This window comes from Bubalus bubalis, chromosome 4 (assembly GCF_019923935.1).
Source record: "Bubalus bubalis isolate 160015118507 breed Murrah chromosome 4, NDDB_SH_1, whole genome shotgun sequence".
Classification (NCBI taxonomy): Eukaryota; Metazoa; Chordata; class Mammalia; order Artiodactyla; family Bovidae; genus Bubalus; species Bubalus bubalis.
The window spans coordinates 121843741-121871500 of record NC_059160.1 but is presented as its reverse complement, the minus strand read 5'-3'; the positions used below and the strand labels follow the sequence as shown (position 1 = coordinate 121871500).

The 27760-nt window shown below is 46.7% G+C and overlaps 1 protein-coding gene across 2 annotated transcripts in view; it reads right to left on the bottom strand.

Annotated features, from left to right (window-relative positions):
- The window catches only part of GALNT2 (polypeptide N-acetylgalactosaminyltransferase 2), a 160986-nt gene that overhangs the window by 26026 nt on the left and 107200 nt on the right, over nucleotides 1-27760 (bottom strand). For both annotated transcript variants that reach the window (XM_025284486.2, XM_025284487.2), the window contains 7 exons: nucleotides 16605-16703; nucleotides 16282-16349; nucleotides 15973-16038; nucleotides 7319-7440; nucleotides 6249-6336; nucleotides 2769-2856; nucleotides 1624-1727 (listed from right to left, as the gene is read on the bottom strand). In XM_025284486.2, the coding sequence (XP_025140271.1) occupies nucleotides 1624-1727; nucleotides 2769-2856; nucleotides 6249-6336; nucleotides 7319-7440; nucleotides 15973-16038; nucleotides 16282-16349; nucleotides 16605-16703 (635 nt within the window). The remainder of the gene's footprint in view (nucleotides 1-1623; nucleotides 1728-2768; nucleotides 2857-6248; nucleotides 6337-7318; nucleotides 7441-15972; nucleotides 16039-16281; nucleotides 16350-16604; nucleotides 16704-27760) is intronic.

The following is a 27760-nucleotide window of genomic DNA, read 5'->3' as shown; positions in this document are numbered from 1 at the left end:
AACAGTGCCCGAATGTCCATGATCAAAGGCATGAAATGCCGACATCAGCCCCAATGTAGATGTAAGAGGCAACTGTGTTCACCACCTTCCTCTAAGACTTAAGTGGCCAGAGCATCCGCATGCACCTGAACTTCCTCCATCCGGGACAAAAACAATGTCTCCTCTTAAATCGCCAAACTTATCTCATCCCTGTGCACCAGCAGGTGTCCAGCCAGCCAGCCAAGTCCAGTGACCAATGATGCCCGAAGAACAACCAGACCTGGCAGCCACCCCAGCTTTCAGCAGCCAGTAGCCACCAGGCCAGCAAAGGCTGCTCTTCACCCAAGTCCACACAGAGTCTACCCGAGGACTCAGCACCTGAGCAGGCAGGCGCGGGTCATGACACGTACACACACATGCAGCCCAGAGCACCACGCTTGGGAGCTGCCTGGACACGGGGAGCCGGCCGGGCTCCCGTCCTGATCGCCACCCACTCTGAGCAGGGATGTGACTGAACTCGAGAAATAGGTTACACAGGAAAATCAAGATATGATATGATGGAGGGTTAGACTTCGTTTTTCTGGAAGACTTCCTGAGGTTGGTATAAAAGGGTCTTTCCTCAGCATCACTCCGCACCCTGACAGCACGCAGGGGAGTGAGACAGAGCGGCACACGCAGTCACTGCCACAGCGCACACGGCTCAGAGCCAGGCGGGTTCCCGCGGAACACAAGGCCTCGCGTGGCAGCCGGTGCCCAGGCTGTGGCCAAAGGCGGGTGACACCCATGCGAGAGCAGGGCAGCAGGAATCTCTACTGGGACCAGTGAGCGGAAGCCCCAGACACCTCCCTGTGTAGCAGTTTGGGGATTTTAATGACCACTTCCCTCATCATATTAGAAAAGTGTGGTCATAACCACCAAGCCTACACAGAATGTTGAACAAAACTTGACTAGGAGGCTCTCTGTATCTAAGGAAATAAAATTCAAAGATATAGTTGCCTATCTGGAAAATTCAAAACTCAGGGCCACGAAGACTCCCTGGCTCCTGTATGGGGAGCCTGTTAAACCAGTAAGGGAGCCATTCAGAGACCTGGTGGGAGAGTTTTAAGGCCACGAACAACTACAGTTATGTTCAACTGATTTCACTGGGCTCCGACGAGGGATGACTGATTACTCAGGAAAACATGGTGGCTTTTTAATTAGGCAGTTTGTGTCTGTATTTTGGCTCTACTAACAATAAGCTCGAGACCTCAAGCAAGACCTCAGTCCCTTCCAGAAAGCATGAAACGAGATGATGCACTGGGGGTGGTCAGCATCCTTCCTAAGGCTGTGGGGATGGGCTGAAAAGGACAAATAACATTCCTAAGGAGTCTAACCCCCACATCTCACAGGGGCCAGAGGTAGCATTCTTTGTCCTTTTTATTTATTAAAAAAAAATTTTTTTTTCCCTTTTTGGCCACAATGCAAGGTCACTTTAATGTCTCTATAAACCTTTTCCAACTGGCACCTCCATACTACAAACTCTCACTTAATAATTTCTCCAAAACTTCCACTTTTCATTTCTACCCCTTGGTTGGCAGGAAAAGACCATGGTTTCAGCAGAATTGGAAACAGTTTGGTGTCCAAAGACACAAGGCTCATACGTACCCAGGTTTTCTCCTCCCCACACATCCATCATCATGTCATACTTCCCCAGCTCTTCAAAATAGAACTTATCCATCACGAACAACCCTCCAGCAATCATAGGGGTTCTACAGAGGCAGAGAGGGTAGAAGAGAAGAGCGGTCAAAGGTCAAGGTTAGATCACTAGCATTCTAATGCCAAGGTCAAGCCTGAGAACCAGACTTAAAAACAACAGCACAGCCTGGTCCTTAGCTCAGAGCTCTAGGGGCCCCTCTCAGCTTGACCCCTGCTGGCTTCAGTGCCCTGCTCAGATGCTCCCAAGTGCGAGGGGCTGCACGGAGCCTCCCTACGTGAGAGCAGCTGCTGGGCTGGGATGCTTGCTAGTGTGCCCCAGGCTAGTACTCGGCTTTTCTGTGCCAGGTTCCTTGGAGGATTACAAACAATAACAGGCTTAAAGCACCCAATGCACACAGGAAACGCTCGATGATACTAGCTACCCTTATTCTTATCCTCATCACTGGACAGCTTCTTCCTCTGTTGGAGCAACCATCATCTTCTCGTTTCCTCTCAGCCTGGGTACAGGCCAACAGGAGAGCCCCAGCCCTGTCTCCATGGAGTCACTGTGAGAAGTCCAGGCCCCGTGCTGCTGGAGCTCCCCGCTGACGGGGGACAAACGCTACAATGTGGACAGTGACAGTGTCCGCAGGGACCCCCTGAACTAGGTGTTCCCGGACAGGCATCCCCACCACACATGGGGACCCCACCCAGCTGGCAGTGATACAGCTGCCTCCTCCGCACAGAGGAAGGCAGAATCCGGTGAATAAGGGGGGCTGACCGGGGGCAGCGGTGGGGCTCACCCTGGCTGCCCACCTCTCTGCCCAGACCCTGAGGGCAGCCTGAGACCCCATCCTGTGTGGAAAATGCTCTACATTATCAGCACAAAGGACATGGAACTGGCAGATCTGATATATTTAAGTACAAGAAATAAATCTCAAAGTACTTTATTCTACAAGCTGTTGGCAGAGACTCTCCCTTGAGTGAAGATGAGGGCAAGGGAGGGTGTGGCTGGAGACAAGAGTGCGACTAGATCCCGAGGGAACATGACGCTGGAGCCTGACGTCTCACCTGTGACCTCAGAGAAGGGAACCTGAAGGATGCCTGGCACTTACTTTATGGGAGCGACGGGGTTCCCTTGCCGGGACCGTCTCTGCTCGGGGGTCATGTAATCCCATTTGAACACCAAGTTCCAGTCAAAACCTGCAGGTCACAGAAGAGAAAAGAAACACAGGATGCTGTAAGCACGGGCTGCCTGCTGCTGGTACTTCCATCCCTGGTATGTGGATGGATTCACTGAAAACCAAAGGAAAAACAGAGACGATGAAGGGGGAAGAGAGAGACTGTGCAGTAGAGTGGGACACGGAGACCAGAGGGCTGGGCACACATTGAAATCCTTCCCCATGAAGCTTATCCAACACAGAAACTGTGGGGCAGTTTTCCCTAAAACCAAAAAGTATGAAAGTGTACTTTCATATATAAGTGTGAAATAAGGAAACTGGAGTCTGTGAGGTAATATCCAAGGGCTGTAAGGAGGTGAGAAAGAAGAGGGATGGATTAAAGAATCTGCCAGGCACCCTCTAACAAGGTCCCAGGGGAGGAGAGAGAGAGCAGAGAGGATAAGAGTACGGGTTCCTGGGCTGCAAATTGGGTCCCTTCAGTCTCTCCTGGTTGCAGCTGAGCCACATGGTGTGGGATTTCACCAAATCCTCTCGGAATGGACCTGGCCCAGCCCTGGGGCAGCATGGGGCTGCTCCCATGCAGGTCACCTCACCATCCGCATCTGCTCCACCACAAACAGCTGCTGCGGGAGGAGAGCCCATCACAGCTCAGCTCCTGCAAATTCTTGAGGGGTAAGACAAACTGGACAGTCACACCAAGGGTGACAGTGACAGCCAGGGCCTGAACTGGAAAGCCCCAAACACGCTCACCATTTACCAAGAATCTCCGGAATCTTGTCTCCCAACCTAAGTGCCTCCTCCCAGCATGACTGCCCCCAGTTGAGGCTTTGGGTGGGAGCCTCCCAATCACGGCCCTGGCCTCCTCCAGCCACCCCAAGTGGCTGCACGATGGTCACCCCTTTTCTCAGGCAGGGGTGCTGAGGGGCAGAGGGGACATGGCCTGCCCACGAAAACACGGCCTGGAAGAGGCACCAGAGCCCCGGGCTCCCTGGCGGGGCCCAGTGTTCTGCTTTCTAAGGTTCCATCTGATGTCTCAGTTTTACTGTCTTCTTTTTTAACTGTCGGTTGACCCTCAGTTGTGTGTCTGTCTGGAATAGTCCATCTTCTAATCAGTTCAAAATGTTAGAGATGGAAAAGAAGCCCCTCAGCTTACATAAAGAAACTGGGGTGCCGGGCCATTGGAAGAAGAGTTCACTCATCTGAGGTGTGAAGAATCAAGAGGGAATAAATCGCACACACGGAAGGCAAAGGTTCTGATGTCTCTTTTGTTTCTCTCTTTACAGTAGGCTTTGCTGAGTTCTTGGCTCTTAGCTGAGTTCTGAGAGGACAGGCTGCCAACCAGCTGAGTTTCAGAACTTGAAGCATTTACCACTGGGCCGTGCAGAAGCCTGCATGCCCCAGGTCACCCCACAGACAGTCCTGGGGTCACAGGAGAGCCTGTGGGCCCCAGGTCACCCCCACAGACAGTCCTGGGGTCACAGGAGAGCCTGTGGGCCCCAGGTCACCCCCACAGACAGTCCTGGGGTCACAGGAGAGCCTGCGGGCCCCAGGTCACCCCCACAGACAGTCCTGGGTCTCAGGAGAGCCTGCGGGCCCCAGGTCACCCCCACAGACAGTCCTGGGGTCACAGGAGAGCCTGCGGGCCCCAGGTCACCCCCACAGACAGTCCTGGGGTCACAGGAGAGCCTGCGGGCCCCAGGTCACCCCCACAGACAGTCCTGGGGTCACAGGAGAGCCTGCGGGCCCCAGGTCACCCCCACAGACAGTCCTGGGGTCACAGGAGAGCCTGCGGGCCCCAGGTCACCCCCACAGACAGTCCTGGGGTCACAGGAGAGCCTGCGTGCCCCAGGTCACCCCCCCAGACAGTCCTGGGGTCACAGGAGAGCCTGCGGGCCCCAGGTCACCCCCACAGACAGTCCTGGGTCTCAGGAGAGCCTGTGGGACCCAGGTCACCCCCAAAGACAGTCCTGGGGTCACAGGAGAGCCTGTGGGCCCCAGGTCACCCCCACAGACAGTCCTGGGGTCACAGGAGAGCCTGTGGGCCCCAGGTCACCACACAGACAGTCCTGGGGTCACAGGAGAGCCTGCGTGCCCCAGGTCACCCCCCCAGACAGTCCTGGGGTCACAGGAGAGCCTGCGGGCCCCAGGTCACCCCCCCAGACAGTCCTGGGGTCACAGGAGAGCCTGCAGGCCCCACGTCACCCCCACAGACAGTCCTGAGTCTCAGGAGAGCCTGTGGGACCCAGGTCACCCCACAGACACAGAGTCCTGGTCACAGGGACAATAGGGTTGGCTCCTCAGGGCCAGCTAGCATGAGTCCTGTGTACCCATCAGCTTTGTGAAGCTCCTCATGAAAACAGCAGTTCTCCAGGCGGAGTCCAGGAGCCCCTGGGGTCCTCAGGTCCTTTCTGGAGGTCTGTGATATTGAAACTCCTTTCGTATTTATATTAAGGCTTTACAGGCCCCTTTCGATCTCATTTTCCCAAAGTGCAGGAAGGAGTTTTCTGGAAGCTTCAGGACAGGAGGTGTCAGTGCACACGGGCAGCACAGGTGTGCCTGCATCACTCCCTGTTCTCACCATCAGCCTTACTTTCTAACACAGCAAATGCTCATCAGTACAGCCCACGTGAACGAGGTTCTTTGGGGCCTTCGATAATTTTCAAGACGGTAAGGACTGCCAATGCAGGAGCCACAGGAGACATGGGTTTGAGCCTTGGGTCGGGAATATCCTTTGGAGGAGGAAATGGCAACCCACTCCAGCATTCTTGCGAGGGTAATCCCACTGACAAAGGAACCTAGAAGGCTGCAGTCCATGGGGTCTTGAAGAGTCAGACATGACTGAGCACAATAAAGACAAGATTAGACACCTCACTATGGCGCTTTGTGGAAGGTGGCTTTTACGGTTCACACTCAAGACTTAAGGGCCCTTGGGAAACTAGTGGCATCATTCAGACAAAAGGGTCCCCAGAAGGAGGCGGGATGTGGTGGCTAGTGGGGAGGGGTGCTTACAGTCAGGCATAGGAGGGGTGGGCCGTGCAGGCCTGGGGGCCGAGAAATCAGGGCAGAGCCAGGTGGATGGGTTTCCAGCAGGAGATGGAGGCTATAAGGGGATGGTGGGGTGTAGAGGACACACCCCGTCAGCCTGGCATCTCTCCACTGGCTCCCATGGGGATGGCTCTGTACACCAAGCCACACGTCCCTGCAGCCATGTAAGTCCAGCAGATAAGGATGGGAACCGTGGAGGCAGTCTCAGGGAGGCCAGGCTGCTTCTGTCCCCTTATGAGCCCTGTGGCTTGAGCACAGGCGCGTTCTTGGTGGGGACCTGCAGGGCCGCATGCAGGTGTTATCGCTGCCCCTGACCTGAGATGGAGCAGCACTGAGCTGCACACAGGCTGGGCCCCAAGCAGCACCTACCGCCTTTTAAGTCCGCAGACGCGCCCACGTACTGAAAGTTGTCCATGTTGATGACATCAATGATGGGGGACACGACACGGGTCCTGTCCTGAAATGCAGGGGAGGCAAGAGCAGGTGTCAGGACCAACCAGGACCTGCATGGGGGAGGCCTGAGTGTCAGTGCCCAGAGGGAGATCCCTGCCCCTAACGCCTGCCGCCCCACACCCTGGGGTTTGCCCCCTGGCTTGGCACCCACAGCCCTGCACTGTGCTGGGGGTCAGGGGCACAGAACACATGGCTCCAGAGGAGGTGCCAGGGGGTGTGGGGCAGCCCCGCACATGTTCACTGGTGGAGAACAACTACCTCCTGGGACTGTTCCTGGTTTTATTTCCCTAACAGCCAAGAACAAATGCCAATTTTTATTAACCCCAAAGAAGAAATTAAGAGTGGCTGATAGCATCTCAGCAAGCATTAGCATGAGACTATGTAGTGAGGATTACAACACGTCATTTGAGTTATTTCATTTGTTATTTCATGTTTCATGATTTGCTGCTTATCTGCATTCCTGACTGTGGTACAAAAAGAATGACTTGTTCCTTTAATATTTCTGCAGCACTTTCATTACATTTGCTTTATTGTCCCAAAGAAGCTCTTTCTTAGTAGGAAGAAAAGAAAGTCAATAAAACAAGCAGATGGCAACAGAGATATCACAAGAGGCCGAACGTAACACTAGAGATAGCGTTTCTAGGAGGCAAAGGTGAGCAGTCCCCGCTCACCTGGTGGCCTCACGCGTCCCTGTGTGGCTGGGGCTGCCCCTGCCCACCAGCCGCAGCCTGGGTCTCAGGGGGGCAAGGCCAGGCTGGGGGCCCTGCGACCTCTGTCCTCAGCGCTCTACCTGCTTTGAGCTCAGAATCGGCGCAAAGCTTCAGGCAGGAAAGGAAGACCCTCCGAGGGGCGGGCTGTCTTAGACGATCCAGACCCTCAGCAGCCTCTGCTCACCCTCCCCTGTACGTGCCAAGTGGTTTTCCCCTACTGACAGATTCCCACAGTGGACGAAACTGCCCGGAGGCCCATCCCGGCCGCACCCTCACCTCAGCCACCCTCTCCAGGAGGGGCTCCAGCCAGCGCTCGTTGCACTCGCAGTGGCTGTCCAGGAAGGTCAGCACCTTGGCCTGCGCCGCGTCGGCCCCCCGCACCCGCGACCTCATCAGGCCTGTGGGGCGACAGCACAAGCAGGTCAGGGGGGGAACCGAGGGAACCCAGCGCCCGCACCCCCTCACGCAGCCCTCTCTCCGGCACAGACTTTACCACCAACATTTGCGGAGGGATCAACACTGCCTTGAGGTCACCCAGATAAGGAGTTGTTTTTTTTTTTTAAAGCTCATTGGATGACTGAGAAAACAACTTGAAAAACTGCCTTCTGAGGAAGGCTTTTACAAAACTGAAGTCTTTACCAAGCAACTGAAATGTGCAACTTCCGAAACTACTTTCATGGCAACAGAGTTTTCTAATTAACTAGGGTAAGAAATGTGTTACCCAGACACTTGAAGTGCTAATGGAGCCAATTTTAATGGCAATAATTTAATGATAATAGTGTTGTGAATGTCTTTATTTTCAAAGACTTATCACAAGCCAAATTAACATAAATGATAAAGCCCAGTTGTTTGACTTTTACACAAAATTAGTTATACTATTTGGTCACATTAAAAAATTTATATACTTGTAATCTGCTAATAATATACACCTTTTTTTATCACACAAAGTCTTCTCATACATAGTATATTCATCACTAGATGGTGTGGTCGTAACTGGCTTATGCTGGGAATAAATACATGGAGACGATGAGAATATTCCCAACCAGAGAGGACACTACAGTGTTGTGTGTTCTTTATACAGCACAGTAGTCAAAAAGGGTTTTCAGTGATTCTTAAAGACCTGCATGCTAGAGCAGGAAGATCAGGCAAACAATTTCTGGATCTGGTATTATGAAGTAGCAAACCATGTTCCAGAGAACAAGTATAAACTCTGAGCAAAATGGAAAATCCAATTTTGGAAAGGGCTGGAGTAGCCAAGGGCAGGCAGAAACTAGAGGGCTGCTGCTGCTGCTAAGTCGCTTCAGTCGTGGCCGACTCTGTGCAACCCCATAGACAGCAGCCCACCAGGCTCCCCCGTCCCTGGGATTCTCCAGGCAAGAACACTGGAGTGGGTTGCCATTTCCTTCTCCAATGCATGAAAGTGAAAGTGAAAGTGAAGTCGCTCAGTCGTGTCAGACTCTTAGCGACCCCATGGACTGCAGCCTACCAGGCTCCCCCGTCCATGGGATTTGCCAGGCAAGAATATTGGAGTGGGGTGCCATTGCCTTCTCCAACTAGAGGGCATTCAACCCCTAAATGAAGAAAATTAGGGATTTCCCTGGTGGTCTAATGGTTAAGAATCCACCTTCCAGTGCAGGGGATCTGGGTTTGATCCCTGACTGGGGAAGTAAGATCCCACGTAGTGGGGACAACCAGGTCCATGTGCACAGCAGGAGAAGCGCATGTGCTGAGACTAGAAAGAAGCCCCTGCGAGCCATAACCAGAGAAAGCCTGAGGACCAGAGTGAAGACCAGTGTAGCCAAACAATAATAATAATAAAATCACACAGATTGAAAGTTCTCTTTACATGGGATTTCCCCCTAGTGTTACTCTCCAATCCACTGCAATGCAGCTGTTTGGGGCTGCAGCATCAGAGGGTAGAGTCTGAGGTTTCTAGAGTGGCTGAAACAGAAAGAGGAGATCCTGGGAGGGATCTGGTGATCCCTGAAATCCTTGGCTGACTCCTGACCTGCAGGCACAGAGGAGACCCTAAAGAGTCCATGAAGATAAACAATTAGAAGACAGAAAGAACGAAGATTTCTGCTGGAATCAAGTTTTGGCACTCGAGTTCTGCCAAGTTAGAAGGGTTTGGTAAACACCTCAGTTCTACAGAAACTCCAGCAGGGACATATTAGGAATATAGACTATGTCTCAGGAATAAGGGTTTCACCTAAGATATACTCATCCTAGTGAAGTATAAGACAAACCTACACAAGTTCAAGGTCATAAGCTAGTCATTTAATTAACCATATATAACAAAGATCTTTCTCTAGAGAAAGATAACAGAATCTAGTGTCTCTACACGGAGAAGGCAATGGCACCCCACTCCAGTACTCTTGCCTGGAAAATCCCATGGATGAAGGAGCCTGGTAGGCTGCAGTCCATGGGGTTGCTAAGGGTCAGACACGACTGAGTGACTTCACTTTCCCTTTTCACTTTCATGCATTGGAGAAGGAAATGGCAACCCACTCCAGTGTTCTTGCCTGGAGAATCCCAGGGACGGGGGAGCCTGGTGAGCTGCTGTCTATGGGGTCGCACAGAGTTAGACACGACTGAAGTGACTTAGCAGCAGCAGCAGTGTCTCTACAACATATCATTCACCATTTCCAACATAAAATAAAAAAAATTAGCAGACATGAGAAGAGAAAAATGTATTCCATATTCAAGAGAAAAAAAGTCAATAGAAACATCCTGAGATGATTCAGATGTTGAAATCAACAGATGAGGATTTTAAAGATGCTATTATAATAACTCTATCCAAGAACTCCAAGGAAATGATGATTGGAATGAGCAAACATGGGGAATCTCAGCAGAGAAATGAAAACTACAAGAATTAAATGGATATTCCTGAACTGAAAACTGCAATTGTCTGAAATAAAAAATTGACTGACTGGGCTGAATAGTAGATTAACCATATCAGTGAATTTGAAAATGGATCAATAAAAACTGATCTATCTGGTGAATACAGAGAATAATACTGAAAGATAATAAAAGCTGAAGCAACCTATGGATAATATCAAGTGGTATAACACATATGTGCACCTAGAGGCCAAGAATGAGGCATGAAACAATATGTAAAGAAATAGAAGGCCAAAGATTTCCCAAATTCAGTGAAAACTTCAACTTACAAATTCAAAGGGATCAGCAAATCTGGAGCAGGATAAAGGCAAGGCAAATCAAATATAACCAGGCCACAGTCAAAATGCTAAAACCAAAGATAAAGAGACAGTCTGGAAATCAGCAAGAAGAAATACCCTGCAGCAGACAAGGAGCCAGCAACACGGACGCCTACACATGAGCAGAGAGACAGAGATCAGAGACAGTGGGGCGGCGTGTTCACAGTGCTGGAAGACAGACGAACGGTCAGCTCAGACGCCTACACTTGAACAGAGAGACATAGGCGAGAGACAGTGGGGCGGTGTGTTCACGGTGCTGGAAGACAGACGAATGGTCAGCTCAGACACCTACACGTGAACAGAGAGACATAGGCGAGAGACAGTGGGGCGGCGTGTTCACAGTGCTGGAAGACAGACTAACAGTCAGTTCAGACGCCTACACATGAACAGAGAAACAGAGGCAAGAGACAGTGGGACAGCATGTTCACAGTGCTGGAAGACAGACGAACGGTCAGCTCAGACGCCTACACATGAGCAGAGAGACAGAGATCAGAGACAGTGGGGTGGTGTGTTCACAGTGCTGGAAGACAGACTAACAGTCAGCTCAGACGCCTACACGTGAACAGAGAGACATAGGCAAGAGACAGTGGGGCAGCGTGTTCACAGTGCTGGAAGACAGACGAACGGTCAGCTCAGATGCCCACAAGTGAACAGAGAAACAGAGGCCAGAGGTAGTGGGGTGGCGTGTTCACAGTGCTGGAAGACAGACAAACGGTCAGCTCAGATGCCTACACGTGAACAGAGAGACAGAGATCAGAGACAGTGGGGCGGCGTGTTCACAGTGCTGGAAGACAGACGAACGGTCAGCTCAGACGCCTACACGTGAGCAGAGACAGAGGCGAGAGACAGTGGGGCGGAGTATTCATAGTGCTGGAAGACAGATGAATGGTCAGCTCAGACGCCTGCATGTGGACAGAGAGACAGAGGCGAGAGACAGTGGGGCGGCGTGTTCACAGTGCTGGAAGACAGACTAATGGTCAGCTCAGACGCCTACATGTGGACAGAGAGACAGAGGCCAGAGACAGTGGGGCGGAGTATTCATAGTGCTGGAAGACAGATGGACGGTCAGCTCAGACGCCTGCATGTGGACAGAGAGACAGAGGCCAGAGACAGTGGGGCGGAGTATTCATAGTGCTGGAAGACAGATGGACGGTCAGCTCAGACGCCTACATGTGGTCAGCTCAGAATTCTACTCAGAGAACACACTCTTCACTAACAAAGGAAAAAGAAAGACTTTTCAGACAAAGAGAAAGTGAGAGATTTTATTTCCTACAAGAAAAATGAAGTTTTAAAGGTTCTCTGGGCTGGAGGGAAATGACATTAGACAGAAAGCTGAATCTACGGAAAAAAAAAATGAAGATACTAGAAACAAAAAATACAAGGATAAATTTTACAGTCCATTTATATATTCTAATTTCTTTATAAGATAACATTATTTAAAGCAAGTGTTTTAACACTGTATTTTGGGGTTTAAACCATATCATAACAACAAATGAAGGAAACATATGACAACAACAATATACAGGACAAGGGATAGAAATGGAATTAATTGTTGCAAGGTTTTACATAAAGTTGTAATTGACTCTAAATAGACTGTTACAAGGTAAAAACGTATGTTGTAACACTCAGAGCAACCAGTATAAGAAGTGTCAATTGTACTCATTTACTGAGGATATTAAAGTTGACCTTAATAAAGCAATGAAGAACTGGCTAAAAAAAAAAAAAAAAAAGAAGTGTATAGCTAAAAAGCTACAAAAAATATGAAAATGGAACACTAAAATAAACAAAAATTACTTCAAACTACATTACCAAGCTATAGCAATCAAAACAGTATGTCCTTGGCATAAAAATAGGTATATAGGTCAATGAGACAGAATGGAGAGCCCAGAAATAAACATACACACACATATGGCTATTAATTTACAACAAAGGAACTAAGAATACACATGGAGAAATGATAATCTCTTTAATAAATGGTGTTGGGAAACTGGACAGCCACATGCAAAAGAAAGATACTGGACCCCTATCTTACATTATACACAAAACCAACTCAAAATGTATTAAGGGTCTGAAAATTAAGGCTTGAAACCATAAAACTTCTAGAAGAAAATATAGGTAAGCTTCTTAACATTCAGTTCCGTTCTGTCACTCAGTCGTGTCCGACTCTTTGCGACCCCATGAATTGCAGCATGCAGGCCTCCCTGTCCATCACAACTCCCAGAGTTCACTCAGACTCATGCCCATCGAGTGGTGGCAATAATCTTTTTTAAAATTTGACACCAAAGCAAAAGCAGCAAAAGCAAAAATAAACAATGGGAGTACATCAAACTAAAAAGCTTCTGCAGAGCATGCACACACACACAAAAACTATTCACAAAATGAGAAGGCAACCTATAGAACGAGAAAAAGTATTTGGAAATCACACAACTGATAAGAGATTAGTGTCCAAAATATATAAAGAACTTATACAACTCAATAGCAAAAACTAAAACAAAATAATCTGATTAAAAGTGGGCAGAGGAATTGAAAAGACATTTTTCCAATGAAGACATATAAATGGATAACAGGTACATGAAAAGGTGCTCAACATAAAGGGGATTATAATCATAATTATAATTATATAATTATAATCACATTTTGTCATATAATTATATAACCATATAACTCACATCATATAATTATGATATGTATTTTATGATATCCATATCATATAATCATAATTTTATCATATATAATCATAATTATAATCATAATCATCAGGGGATTCAAACCAAAACACCTCACACTTAACAGAATGTCTGTCATCAAAAAGACAAGAGATATCAAGTACTGGTAAGGACGTGGAGAAAAGGGAACCCTTGTACACTGTAGGAATGTAAATATGTGTATTCATTATGGAAAACAGTATGGACAGTCTTCAAAAATTAAAAGTAGAACTACTGTATGATCTAGCAATTTCAAGGAAATAAAAATCACTATATGCATTCCCATGTTTACTGCAGCATTATTTACAATAGCCAAGACACTGAAGCAAAGTAAATGTCCACTGATAGACAAATGGATAATGAAAATGTCACACACACACACACACACACACAGCCATTTGCAGCAACAATATGGATGGATCTTGAGGGCATAATGCTACACGAAATAAGTCAAACAGAGAAAAAGACAAATACTCAGTGAGCTCACTAATATGGGAATCTAAAAAAATTATCTCAACGATAAAGAGAACAGATTGATGGTTGCTAGAGGGAGGCGGGGAGAAGGCAATGGCACCCCACTCCAGTACTCTTGCCTGGAAAATCCCATGGATGGAGGAGCCTGGTAGGCTGCAGTCCATGGGGTCATGAAGAGTCAGACACAACTGAGCGACTTCACTTTCACTTTTCACTTTCATGCATTGGAGAAGGAAATGGCAACCCACTCCAGTGTTCTTGCCTGGAGAATCCCAGGGAGGGGAGCCTGGTGAGCTGCTGTCTATGGGGTCGCACAGAGTCGGACACGACTGAAGCGACTTAGCAGCAGAGGGAGGGGGATGGGTGAATGTGGTCAAAAAGTACAAATTTCCAGTTAATGAGATAAAAGTTCTGGGCATGTGATGTACAGCGTGGTGACTATAGTTAATAATACTGTATTGTATATTTGAAAGTTGCTTTGAGAGTAGATCCTGAAAGTTCTCATCACAAGAAACAGAACTTGGAGCTGTGTGAGGTGATGGGTGTTAACTAAGCTTACTGTGGTGATCACTTCACAATATATACATATATCAAATCACTATATTGTATACCTCAAATGAATACAATATTTTATGTCAATTATATATATCAATAACCTGGAAAAATCAATTACTCAGGCAGGACAGCAGGAACAAAGGAACAAAAAGCACATGGGACAAGTTGAGAACTCGGCTTATGAACATGCTTTTGGCCCCACTACTGGCATTAAATAGCTGGATGATCTTGAAAAAGCAACTTAACTTCTTTCAACTTTAATGTTTCCATCTGTACAACAACAATTAGGTTTTCAAACTTTCAAAGTACATCGGTATTATCAAAATGCACATGCCCAGGCCCCACCCCTAGACATCTAAAAATTCTAATTCAGTTGTGGGTAGCATCCAGGAATGGTCTTTTAGGTTCCCTAGGTGATTATAATCAAAAGCCAGGTAAGGAACGCTGGCACAATTAACTCCCAGCACTAAACGACCCCAGGATTGCTCCTTCACTATAAGGTTTCAAGCAGTTGGCTTGCTCTGTCATCTAGCAGCATTGCTATGAGCACTTCTGTATATGTGTAACTATATGGGATACACACACACAGGCACACACACATTTGTGTGTGTATTTTTTGACTCAACTATCTCATTCCTCATGTGTTCCACATAGGTCTATCCCAATCTGGCTTCCCACAGCTGCTCCTCTTCATTCTTTCCCAAAACAAGGTGGGTTCTCCTCCACATGAACAGCCTAACTTGAAGCAAATGGCAAGTTTCTTTTAGAAACACTGCTTTTGATTTCTAAGCAGGTTAAAGGCACTCTGATAAGGCTAGCATGCAGTTTGCCAGTTACAACGGCCAACATGAAACATAATTTTTCTTTTTTTTTTTTCCTCTTCACCTTTCTTCCCCGTGCCAGAGGATACTTTGGTTTTGATTTCAACAAGTTATTATGTAACTTCTTTGGGGGCAAGTACAGTGCAAGATTTTGGTTTAATCAAAGCTTGAGGGACAGATATAAGTCCAGCAAACAGTTTACTTAGGGGCAAGGCTGACCCCATTGTTTATGCATCATGAACATCTGGATTGGTGATCTTTGTTGGTTAAAATATGATGTTGATGACATCGCCCTAACAGGCTCACCCACTTTATTGGCTGATGAGATTCTTGCTAAGAAAGACTGACTCCAGCTGGAGCACACAGGGGACCAGATGAAAGACAATGTTCGCTGATCAAAGGCCGCAGCCACCACTCCAGGATCAACAGTCATCCTCAAATAGCAAAAACAGCACATAGTTTAAAGCTCTGCCGTTTTCCCTACAGAAAGGTTCTCAGGACCCTGGAAGAGCCAAGAATCCAGCCATTAGCTCTCTACCAGCATGGATGCACTGGGTGTTAATTATACTGTGATTTCAGTTTCCTTTCCAGACACTTCAAAGTAATGCTTTCCCCTCTGGAGTCTCTCTTACAACTGCCAATAAAGTGGACTGGATGAGCCCAGCTCCAGCAAAGACTGACAGCAGGTTTGAAGGCTGGCATTTGCAAATCCAATAAGCATGTAATTACAGTGCTCTTTCCCCTTTTTGGATGGTTCACCTTGGGCAAGCTGTCAAACTTGAATCCCAGTTATTTTATCAGATGCCTGAAGCATGGAGTCATTAAAGTTCTCATTACTAAATCTCAGTTTTTCTTCTTAATTCTAGTACTCAAGGGACTTGATAAGATTTCCTAGGTTGTGAAAGAGAGAAGCCAGTTTTCTAAATACGTAAATAATCTAATTTGAACTCTAGCCCTAGTGCACAATTTCAATTAGGTAAGCTTTTAATGTCCTTCCTATGTTTGCTGGGAGAGGCTCCCAAGAGGCTGTGCTGGAGGGAGGCAGACAAAAGATCAGACAGCTAATTGTTCCTGTAGCTGAAATGTTTCTTCACATTATTACTGGGTTCAGGAAAAATCAGAATTCAACTGTTTTAGTATTGAATTAAGAGAAGTCTTACCTTCTCGCCGATCATTTCGGAGTACACGTACTTTCTCAATTTTCCCCAAAAGAGCTCCGTCTTCAGCTGGGAAAAGAAAAGTAGCAAAGCTTTTGAACCTCAAGTTTACAAAGGGCTTGGGGGGCAGGGATGGTGATTCTCCATCACCTATGGGCTGATGAGCCCCTTGGGGTTTCAGAGAGGCCCTCTTTTTGCTGCTCCCACTTCTTGAGGCCTTTTCTTAAGACTTGTCCTTAGCATCCACAGCCCAGAAAGGCTGGTGCCCAGGAGAAGGGCCAGAAGGAGGGGGGGGGGTCGGTCTCTACTTACGGTCATTGCTGTAGTCATCCACCAAGATGATTTCTTTTATCAGGTGGGGCGGGCTTTTCTTAAGGACACTGAGGAAAGGCAGAAAGATAAAGTTGCAGGCCTTTCAGGCGTGTGATGGGGGTGGGAAACTCGCATCCCCTGGCCCCAGTCCTGGATGGAGGAGCTGCCAGCCCCTCCTGTGCTGCACAGTCAGGGGACCTGTCTGCTCCCCCGGACAGCCCTTGCCTGGCTGTGCTGGGCGCTTGGCTCTTGTTCTGCATCCCTGCCAGGCATGCCCCTCTAAGCTTCAGTGGGTGGGAACGGGTGGCAGGTGTGGGCCTCACCTGACCACTGTCCTCAGCAAAGCCGACCTGGCTTCATTGTGAAATGTGATGACCACGCTGGTGGCTGGCAGATCTACCCGCCACTGCTTCCGCTGACACCTGCAGGAAAAGAAAGAGGGACCTGAGCCATGAGCTGGGACCAACCCCAGCGAGCCCCCTGACAGCGCAGGCAGCTGGCCCTGCAGGACAGCACTCGGGGCGAACCTGCCGTCTGTAGGAGGCACTGGCCTATTCTGAGATGCAGTGACAATGGTACATCAGGAAACAGAAAAACACAACCAGAGCAACAGTTTAAGAGAGGAAAGATTTCAGCAAAAAGTCACATACTGAGAACATCTTTCTAATGTGTTAAAAAAAAAAAGTGTTTCAAAACAGTGAATTCCCATTCAGTCGCACATGCTGATACACCTATATAGATGTGCTTTTCACAATTCACAGCGGTTACTTCTGAGGCGTGGAATCAACTGTGTGATGCTGCTCTTTTCTTCTCTCCTACTTTGCCTGCAGCAAGCATGTGGGTTGCTAGGATTCTTAGCTAAGCTGTATTTGGTATCCGGCTCTACCCTGGTCCTAGATCGCAAGACACACGCCCCTCACCTTGCCAGACTGTGTCATCCTAGGTGCCAGTCCTGTAGGCTGCTGTGGGAGACGGAAGGATGGTTGGGCCTTTGAGCCCATCAGCTCCCCTTCTACTTCCAGCAGCACTGAAAGAACCTGGGACCAGGCTGAATAAAGTCCCTGCAAATTGTGGGCAGACTGCAACAGGCACTTCTCGAGTCTGTTCCCTGCAGACAGACACAAGGCCGTGAGGGCCCAGAAAAGCTGTTTCAGAACACAGGACTCTAGAGCCCTGGGCTGAAGATGCTGAGCCATCACCCACTAGGCAACAGAAAGGACCAGCAAAAGGAGATCAGGCTCAGCAGGTACAACATAAGGGACACTGCAAGTCCCTCGAAAGCTCCATGACCTTGAAAAACATGCCAGCAGAGAGGTGATGCTCCAGAGAATCCTGAGAGAACAAGACCCCTGGGCAGGCTTATAGCTCTTGAGGACGGCTGCAAACAAATTATGGCATGAGGGCATTCAGGAGTTATCAGGCTGGTGGTACTACTGATTCTAGCTGGGAAAAGGGGTAAGGACAGACAGCTAAAGCCTCTTTGGCCTCTGGAAGCAGCTCTTGGCCCAAGGTGGAGACAGCGATGATCTTGCCTGCAGTAGGGTTGGGACCATCAGTCACCTACCAGGGACACGGTCCCTCCACACTGTGCTCACCATCTGGGATCCCTGCACTGGTATCAAAGAAGGTGGAACACTTTCCGTTGGGCCAATATATTTTCAAGAGTTTGTTTTACTCTCGGGACTTTCCTGGTGGTGCAGTGGCTAAGTGCTCTCTATGCAGGGAGTCTGGATTCAACCCCGGGTCAGGGCACTAGATCCCACATGCTACAACTAAGAGTTCTGATGCCACAACAAAGACCCCAGCACAGCCAAACAAGCATTTTTTGAAGAACTTGTTTTACTCTTTAGCTCTTAATGTAATTGACCACAGCTGCAAGTGATCTGCTCCCAGAATTAAAACTATTCATCTTAAAGATGAGAAATGAGTAGGAAAAGGAGAAAGATTAATATATTTGGAGCTCAGCAGTGCCTTAAAGGAAAATGGTTGACACATATTTTCCCTCAGGACTGGGAAAACTGGAGAGCAAATTTTGAAAATGAGCAAGAAAAGCAGTACAATTAAAAAGCAATTAGGTCAGATCACAAAATGGGCATCTTCTGTTTATTTTAGTTATATGGATAGCTGGATTTTAATTAACTATGAGAAAATGACATACCAGTCACTGTTGGGGAAAAGAATGCATTCTGGAATTAATGTCAAGTCTTTAATGACAAGTAGATTGATAGGCTAGGGTGTTTGTTTGTTTGTTTTCAGTTTTAAGAATTTGTCGAATGTTAGATTAAGGAAGTAAGAATCTGCAAGGTTCAACTGTAAACAAATGACCAACAAATGTCATTCCCAAGAACCCAATCGGCAACACTAATGAAATAAGAACCCCAGGATAGGAGCCAATACTCTCTGCAATCAGACCCCACTCCACACAGTTGAGGGGGGTGCTTTGCTGAGCTGAGCAGATTTGCTGAACTCTGTCTGGTGCAGCCACGTGAAAAATCAAAAGGAGAGAAGGGAGCATTTTTCAGGCTCAAATCATAGTAAACTCAGCCGATGCAATCACGTCCTGTTCCCTCATTTTCTGTCTCTCTGCAGGAAGCCTCGTCTTCCACGAGCATTTGGCATTCTCAAGGGACTTTGAACACATTTTTCAGAACACAGCATTCATACCATTTTATTAAAATTCCTCTCCAGTCATAAGGCACCAAATTTTGCTAGGAATTGGCAATTAGGAAATTTAAGAGGTATATCCTATTTCTAAGATAAAGAGGGATGACAAGTAAAAACTGGGAAATAACTCATACCTTGTAAGTTTAAGAGTGTTATATGTATGCATATGAATTCAGATCCTAAGTATTCACACTGAGCCAAGAAAAAGGAGGGGTTGTTTGAAGAATTTCTTTAAAAAGAAACAGAATAAATCTTGCATGTAAAGAGCTCTGTCGCTGCCAAGCAGTCTTCTCTGCTTCAGAGCTGGTGAAAGAACGCCTGCCTGATATAGAAACCCACTAGGGTGGCTAGCTGTCAGGGGCACCTTCATCCTGGAGCTTCTCTGAGAACTGAGCAGAAGCCGGGGCTTATTTGGCATCAGCAGCATGGAGAGTCTGCAGTCAATTCTGTTCTCCCTCCCAGACAATGCAGCTGAGGCAGTGTGATGTGGAGGATAGCTTTGGGTCAAGTTCACTTAAGTTTCCATGGGTCATTCTGGTAATTTCCTGTCAAGTGGGGACTTTAAAAAACTGGACACACAATGATTTTTAAAAATATCTTATTGAGCTTTAAATTTCTGTGAGACCAGACGGCCATCGTATCTGATCTCTCAATCAGCTGATGTCTAGTGCCCTGAGCACCTGAGCCCTCAGGGTGCAGAAGGAACCTGTCTCTGGGGAGGCTTGTCTCTGATGCAAATGTTATACGTAGGTTTGGTCGAGACACTGATGAAATATTCAACCACCACATGTCCTCAGACTGGGAAGCTAGGGGCTCCGTTTAATAACATGGAAGGCTGTCCCATGTTGTGGAAAGGGGTACAGAAATATGCTGTCTACCCCATGCCTTCAACCTACCTCCCAGCCCCACTGATGGTCTGGCCTGTGGTAACCTTGGTAACTGAGTGATCTGAGGCACTGCATCCTTCTTCATCTGTGAAACTGGCCCTTACAATTTTGCATGGTTAATGGGACAATCAAGAAACAAAGAAGGACTCTGAATAATGGAAAGGTTGCTGTCATCCTAATGAGGGTTATCATATGCACTTGGCTGCTATGTATCAACAGGCATCTACCCAGGCATCTTCTACCAAGCACCTGGGCCTCAATCCCTCTCTGACACCAGCAGGGTCCCCGGAGAGGGCTGTGAAGACACCACTACCCTAAGCATTCAACACCAGCCCATGCTCTAATCATGCCCTGGGGTCCCATGTAGGGGTAAATTTCCGGCAAATGGGGACCCTGGATGTCAGTCTCCATGGCAGCGGAGTCTTGCTGTGTGTCCATAGTGGGCCTTCTGGGTTTCAGCTTCCCATGAAACACCTGGAGGGGAAATACCAGGATCATTCACAGTATTTCAAGGTTCTGGTTGCTGTCATGTATATTTCTCTTTAGAAATTATTGACCTAAAAAAATTTTAGAAATAAATTTTGGATTTATTCTGTGATTTTAACTGGAGTCTGCCCCTGAAAGACAAATCTAGCTTTGATTTGCTGACAACAAAACAAAGCAAAGCATGGGGAGAAAAATAAACAAGCAAAAACAAATTCAGTTCAGTTCAGTCACTCAGTCATGTCCAACTCTTTGCAACCCCATGGACTGCAGCACGCCAGGCCTCCCTGTCCATCACCAACTCCCGGAGCTTATTCAAACTCACGTTCATTGAGTAGGTGATGCCATCCAACCATCTCATCCTCTGTCGTCCCCTTCTCCTCCTACCTTCAATCTTTCCCAGCATCAGGGTCTTTTCCAATGAGTCAGTTCTTTACATCAGGTGGCCAAAATATTGGAGTTTCAGCTTCAGCATCAGTCCTTCCAAAGACTATTCAGGACTGATTTCCTTCAGGATGGACTGGTTGGATCTCTTTGCAGTCCAAGGGACTCTTAAGAGTCTTCTCCAACACCACAGTTCAGAAGCATCATTTCTTCTGTGCTCAGATTTCTTCATATTCCAATTCTCACATCCATACATGACTATTGGAAAAACCATAGCCTTGACTAGATGGACCTTTGTTGGCAAAGTAATGTCTCTGTTTTTTAATATGCTGTCTAGGTAGGTCATAGCTTTTCTTCCAAGGATCAAGCATTTTTTAATTCCATGGCTGCAGTCATCATCTGCAGTGATTTGGAGCCCCCAAAAATAAAAGTTGGCCACTGTTTCCCCATCTATTTGCTATGAAGTGATGGAACCGGATGCCATAATCTTAGTTTTCTGAATGTTGAGCTTTAAGCCAACTTTTTCACTCTCCTCTTTGACTTTCATCAAGAGGCTCTTTAGTTCTTCTTCACTTTCTGCCATAAAGGTGGTGTCATCTGCATATCTGAGGTTATTGAGATTTCTCCCAGCAATCTTGATTCCAGCTTGTGCTTCATCCAACCCAGCATTTCACATGATGTACTCTGCATATAAGTTAAATAAGCAGGGTGACAATATACAGCCTTGACGTACTCCTTTTCCTATTTGGAACCAGTCTGTTGTTCCATGTCCAGTTCTAACTGTTGCTTCTTGACCTGCATACAGATTTCTCAGGAGGCACATCAGGTGGTCTGGTATTCCCATCTCTTTAAGAATTTTTTTTAAGAATTTTCCACAGTTTGTTGTGAAAAACAAATAAGCAAAGCTAAGGATTAAGTCTTGGGCCATGATCAACTCAGGCATGGTAATGAGTATCCTGTGGCCTACTGGGGAGAGAGGCAGCAGGCCTGCTTTTTCCCAGGTCATCACCACCACCACCATCATGGTTATGTCTGTGAGATATTGCAAACATAAAATCTAGAAGATGTTATACAAGCACCTAAGCACCCTCCACTCCATTTTTTCAAATCGTAATGCTTTGCACCACTGGTACCTAATTAAGATTTTTTTAATGAAATAAAACTCGACATATAATAGTTAAAGTCCTGGTATGTCTTTCCTACCTCAAATCCCATCATCACCAATGGTAACACTACCCTAAGTTTGGTTCATCAGTATTCCTCAGTACATCTTCAACAAACCACGTGTGTGTGTGTGTGTGTGTGTGAGTTGCTCAGTTGTGTCTGACTCTTTTGTGACTCCATGGACTGTAGCCCACCAGGCTCCTCTGTGCATGGGATTCTCCAAGCAGGAATACTGGAGTGGGTTGCCATTTCCTTCTCCAGGGGATCTTTCCGACCCAGGGATCAAACCCAGGTCTCCCACATTGCAGGCAGATTCTTTACAGTCTGAGCCACTTCGTAAATAGAATGGAGTATTGTTTTGTGTAGGGCTGACACTGCACTGCGGCTTGGTTTCTCCACTTTTGGGAATGTACCTGCTTTGACACACACGGCTCTGTTTCATTCACACGCACTGCTGCACAGCTGTCTCTTGTAGGAACACACCACATCCAATCCCTTTCTGCCGACAGTCAATCTCTCTGTTAGGAATAACACAGTCGTGGATACTGTCCTTTTGCATATGTGAGAAAGTTTCTCTGCATCATTTGCCCTCAGATGACTCCTAGTCACAGATTTATGCTATTCAGCAAGCTGATCTTTGAAGGCTGTTCCCAGCTTTACCCCACCCACAAGGGCAGCATTCACAGTGCTCCAAATTCTCACCATCCTGATAGCATCAAATTTTGCCCACCAGATAGATATGAAATAGCCTCTTAGTATTCTAATTTTCTTTTCCCTGTTTACTAGACAGGGCATATATTTTTTCATATGTTTATGAGCTGATTATTAAAAACCCCCTTCTAAAATATTATCCCAGAGCCACAGTTTGAAAAATCAAAATTATAAAGTATGTTTGACGGAATACATCTTAAACACAATAGCAGGATCTGCCACAGACTTTGAGAAGATTTTTGCGGTACTTATGGCAGCCAGAGGATATATCTGGAATATATAAATTCCTCTCATCGAATAATAATGAGGTAAAAACCTAACAAGTAATGGACAAAGAATATGAGCAACCATTTAACAGAAGAAACAATCTAATCAGTTCACAGGCTACTGCTGGCCATGGCTGGAGTCCGTGGACTGTGCACTCAGTAACCTAACTGAGCTCTCTTAGTCCTGAGAATCTGTATATTCTCTTGGATTTTCCACCCACTGATTCATCCACATTTTGTCCTTTTCTTTACACCACTTCTACATTTAAAGTTCTTGTCTCAATAAGGCACTGTTTATGGCCTGCAATGCAATATGCAATAAAAAAGGTAGTAGAGAACATCTCATCTTCAAAGTGAATGCAATTCAGTTCTCATAAAGCATCATGTTTGCCATAGACATTTTACAGATACCTTTAATCTAGTAAAGTGACGCTCAAAATTCTCCAAGCCAGGTTTCAGCAATACATGAACTGTGAACTTCCAGATGTTCAAGCTGGATTTAGAAAAGGCAGAGGAACCAGAGATCAAATTGCCAACATCTGCTGGATCATCGAAAAAACAAGACAGTTCCAGAAAAACATCTATTTCTGCTTTATTGACTATGCCAAAGCCTTTGACTGTGTGGATCAGAATAAACTGTGGAAAATTCTGAAAGAGACGAGAATACCAGACCACCTGACCTGCCTCTTGAGAAATTTGTATGCAGGTCAGGAAGTAACAGTTAGAACAGACTGGTTCCAAATAGGCAAAGGAGTACATCAAGGCTGTATATTGTCACCCTGCTTATTTAACTTATATGCAGAGTACATCATGAGAAACGCTGGGCTGGAAGAAGTACAAGCTGGAATCAAGATTGCTGGGAGAAATATCAATAACCTCAGATATGCAGATGACACCACCCTTATGGCAGAAAGTAAAGAAGAACTGAAGAGCCTCTTGATGAAAGTGAAAGAGAAGAGTGAAAAAGTTGGCTTAAAGCTCAACATTCAGAAAACTAAGATCATGGCCTCTGGTCCCATCACTTCATGGCAAATAGATGGGGAAACAGTGGCTGACTTTATTTTGGGGGGCTCCAAAATCACTGCAGACAGTGACTGCAGCCACGAAATTAAAAGACGCTTACTTCTTAAAAGAAAAGTTATGACCAACCTAGACAGCATATTCAAAAGCAGAGACATTACTTTACCAACAAAGGTCTGTCTAGTCAAAGGCTATGGTTTTTCCTGTAGTCATGTATGGATGTGAGAGTTGGACTGTGAAGAAAGCTGAGCACTGAACAATTGATGCTTTTGAACTGTGGTGTTGGAAAAGACTCCTATGAGTCCCTTGGACTACAAGGAGATCCAACCAGTCTATCCTAAAGGAGATCAGTCCTGAGTGTTCATTGGAAGGACTGATGCTGAAGCTGAAACTCCAATACTTTGGGCACCTGATGCAAAGAACTGACTCATTGGAAAAGGCCCTGATGCTGGGAAAGATTGAAGACAGGAGAAGAAGGGGACAACAGAGGATGAGATGGTTGGACGGCATCACCGACTCAATGGACGTGAGCTTGGGTTAACTCTGGGAGTTGGTGATGGACAGGGAGGTCTGGCGTGCTGCAGTCCATGGGGTTGCAAAGAGTCGGACATGACTGAGCGGCTGAACTGCATTTAATCAGATTAAGGAAAGTCCAAGTGCCAAATAAAGTTTATGATTTTTTCCCTGCATCTATTAAGATCATATAGCTTTCCTCCTTTAATCCTTTGAGAAGGAATATTATATTAATATATCTCATGTTGTTCTATCATTTTTTGTATTCGTAAATGAAACTCCACTTGGCTATGATTTTTTTAAAATAGAGCAATATTAGATACACTGGTACTTGGTTTCCAATTTTTTGACTCTATAATCATAATAGTAGCTGGTCTACAATGTTCTGTTCTTCTACTTTCTTTTTCCAGTTTCACAAGAAGGTATTCGTGCCCTCAAGAAGCAACCAGACAGCTTTCCCTCTTTTTCTAGAAATTCTCTAAAATAGTTTGTGTTCTATGCAAACCCACTAGAGTGGGAAGAATTCAGGGAAGATCAACTTCTTACTGTTGAAAAGATCTTTCATGGCTTGTATTCATATTTTTCTATTTCTTGAATGACTCTGGTAATTTCCACAATCCTAGAAAACTAAGCATTCCATTAAATTTTCAATTTTGCATAAAAGTGTACCCACAGTTTTCTTATAATCTTTACAAACTCTACTCTGTCTATAGTTATATCTGCTCTGCTCTTTTATTCCTAACATTATTTAATCATGGCTTTTACATTTATCAGTATTCTTCAAGATTTCTAATTTTTGAAAATCAAGCTTTATATAATCCTCTTTTTCTTATTTTTCCAGTTTATTAAATTTTTCTTTCTCCTTCATTATTTCCTTTCTTCTATTTTGAGGTTTACCCCATCATTTTTGTGTGTGTGTTTGCCTTTTTGAGTCACAGATCTGTCTTACAGTTTAAAAGTCCAACCAGACTATCACTGGAGAAACAAAGGCAGTTCTGTACACAACCGAGAGGCAGGTGGGGTGAAAGAGGAAGAGGTGCCTGAAGGTGTAATGACTAGCTTTAATGCTGCCAGAGTGATGTGGCACCTGCCTTGGTTCTGTGCCAAGGTATACACGTAGGTGGTGCCTGGGGAGATGGACAGCGAAGATAGCATTGGGCTGCTCTGAGCGTCATCTCTCCAGCAAGCAGAGCTCCTGGAAAGGTGCCAGTCTCCACGTGCACTCTTGGTCCAGGTGAGACAAGCCAAGACAGACTGTGTTGGGGTCAAGCTCAGGTGGCAGGGCCAGGGGTTTCAAAAAACAAAAGAACCAATCAAAATATATTGTCAGTTCCCAGGCCCTCTGCCTCTGCTTGTATGTGGAGGTGTGCATGTGTAGGGTCCTACCACACAGAGCCTGGGATGCAGGCTGTGAATAGCAGCTGACCCAGCTGAGGCCCCAAAAGTATCTTTTGTCCCCTGCCCTCGCCCATAGGGAACACATTTTCTGTTCAAAGGAAGAAAGAGGCAGGTCTGCTGTTTGAGTTGATTGCGTCCTGGTAGTGGACACAGCTGTCCCCACAGGAGCTGGAACTTTCAGTACAAGCTGTGCAGCTGAAGCCACTCGCCCATCCCATCTGGAGTCAACCATGGGCTGGGCATGCTCCTCGTCAGGGACCTGCTGTGCTCTGGGGCCAGGTAGCTGTCCTGGCATGGTCTCACGGGCATCACTCACAGAAAGTGAGTGCCAGACTCTCCCAAAAGCAGGTCGTCAACATGCAGACGCCTTGGCTCTGCCCACATAAGTAGGTCTGGGTGATGCCTAGGAATCTGAGTTCTAGAAGCTCCCTCCTGGCCGTGAAGCAGCGCACCAGGAGAGCCAGGCCTAAGGCCTCATGGCTCTAGGCCCTGCGGAAGACGGTGGGAGCCACAGCAGGAACCTGGATTCACAGCAAGGTACCCTGAATTCAGACCAGGCCTCCCTCCAGCCCCAGGGCAGGGAGAGACCTTAGAGCCTCAATCCCAGGGATTTCGACTTCAACACATGGTCAACAAGGGGTCAGCCTCACACTGCCATCTCCGTGGCGCATTTGCTCCAAGGGGCTAGGGAGGCCGGGGGTAAAATGGGAGTTGGAAATGGGATTTACAAAAGCAGGAAGGTAAAAAAGAGGTCCAACAGCTGTTACATAATGTTCATTTAATTAAAATACACTCTTAATAATCCTTCAAGCAGTGATAATGACATGATATTCCACCTAATCAACTAATTTCTGATCAGTCCTAATAGCTACAGAGCTTATTCTATAGAGGTCTTTCAAAATGGAAAAGAATCAAATCCAAAGATATTTTAAAACCTCTGCAGGACCCAGCTGAAATTAAGCTTCTTAAAAATCCAGTTGGCAGGGGATCTGAATTAGCCCCAGATTGTGGCAGGTCTGTCTCACTCTGAAGTTTTCAGTCCAAAGCACCCCAGTGCTTCACCTGAGTGTTCTCATACCTTGCACTGCATCTGACCACAGGAGTGTGTTCTTATACCAAGAACGAGAAGGTGTCTGAAACCCTTCTTGAGACATCAGAAACTGGAGTCTGTTGTGTTTACCACTCTCCCTTTGAAGTCCTCTGATCCCCTGGAAAAGCCAAGCATTCCAGAGGTGAAAGGGTAGCAGACGGTCCACGAGTACAGACTCCTCACTGAAGTCACTGCAGCAGAGCCACGGAGAACACACGCTGCCCAGAACACACAGGGTCCTCTCCCGGCCCCAAGGGAGTGCATGTCAGGCTTCTACTTGCTGCTTTCAGCCAGGGCCTTTAGGAGAAAGCAAACTATTTTCTCATTCAGAGAGTATCACCTGCCCTTTACTGCCTCCAGTTTTACAGATACTAAATTTTAACTGAGAACTTTTTCAAGGGTGAAGAGCTACTGAACGTTGAGAAAATAACAGCCCTGGATGAAGCCCTTTGAGGTTCTTATCCTTCCAAGTGCACTTCAGGCAGGACCTCCTGTTCATGGCTGGGGAAGTCAGAGCAGAGAGAAAGCAGAGCTTGAACTTCTTACCCCTTCCGATGCAGGGAGCCACCCTCTTGGGATGAGGGTACACACCGTTTATCAGAGAGTGAGAGCCGTGGGTCCCCACCTGTTCCACAGACACAGGTGACCTCCACCTTCCTCCCGGACTCAAGTTTCCAAGTTTCTCTTTGCACTGCTCTGTGAAAAGACCTGCTCCCTGCTGTCTTGGGGTTGATCATGTGAGCCCCTCCTGGCTTTAGTCAGACAACCGGCTTTCTTCTCTGTCCTGCATCCTTCTCTTTCAATCCTCCCCCCAAATTTGGGTCAAATAATCCCTGGGACTGGAGGGATGGCAGGTTCAAGTGCACGGACCTTGCTGTGGTTCTGACTTTTAAAGACAC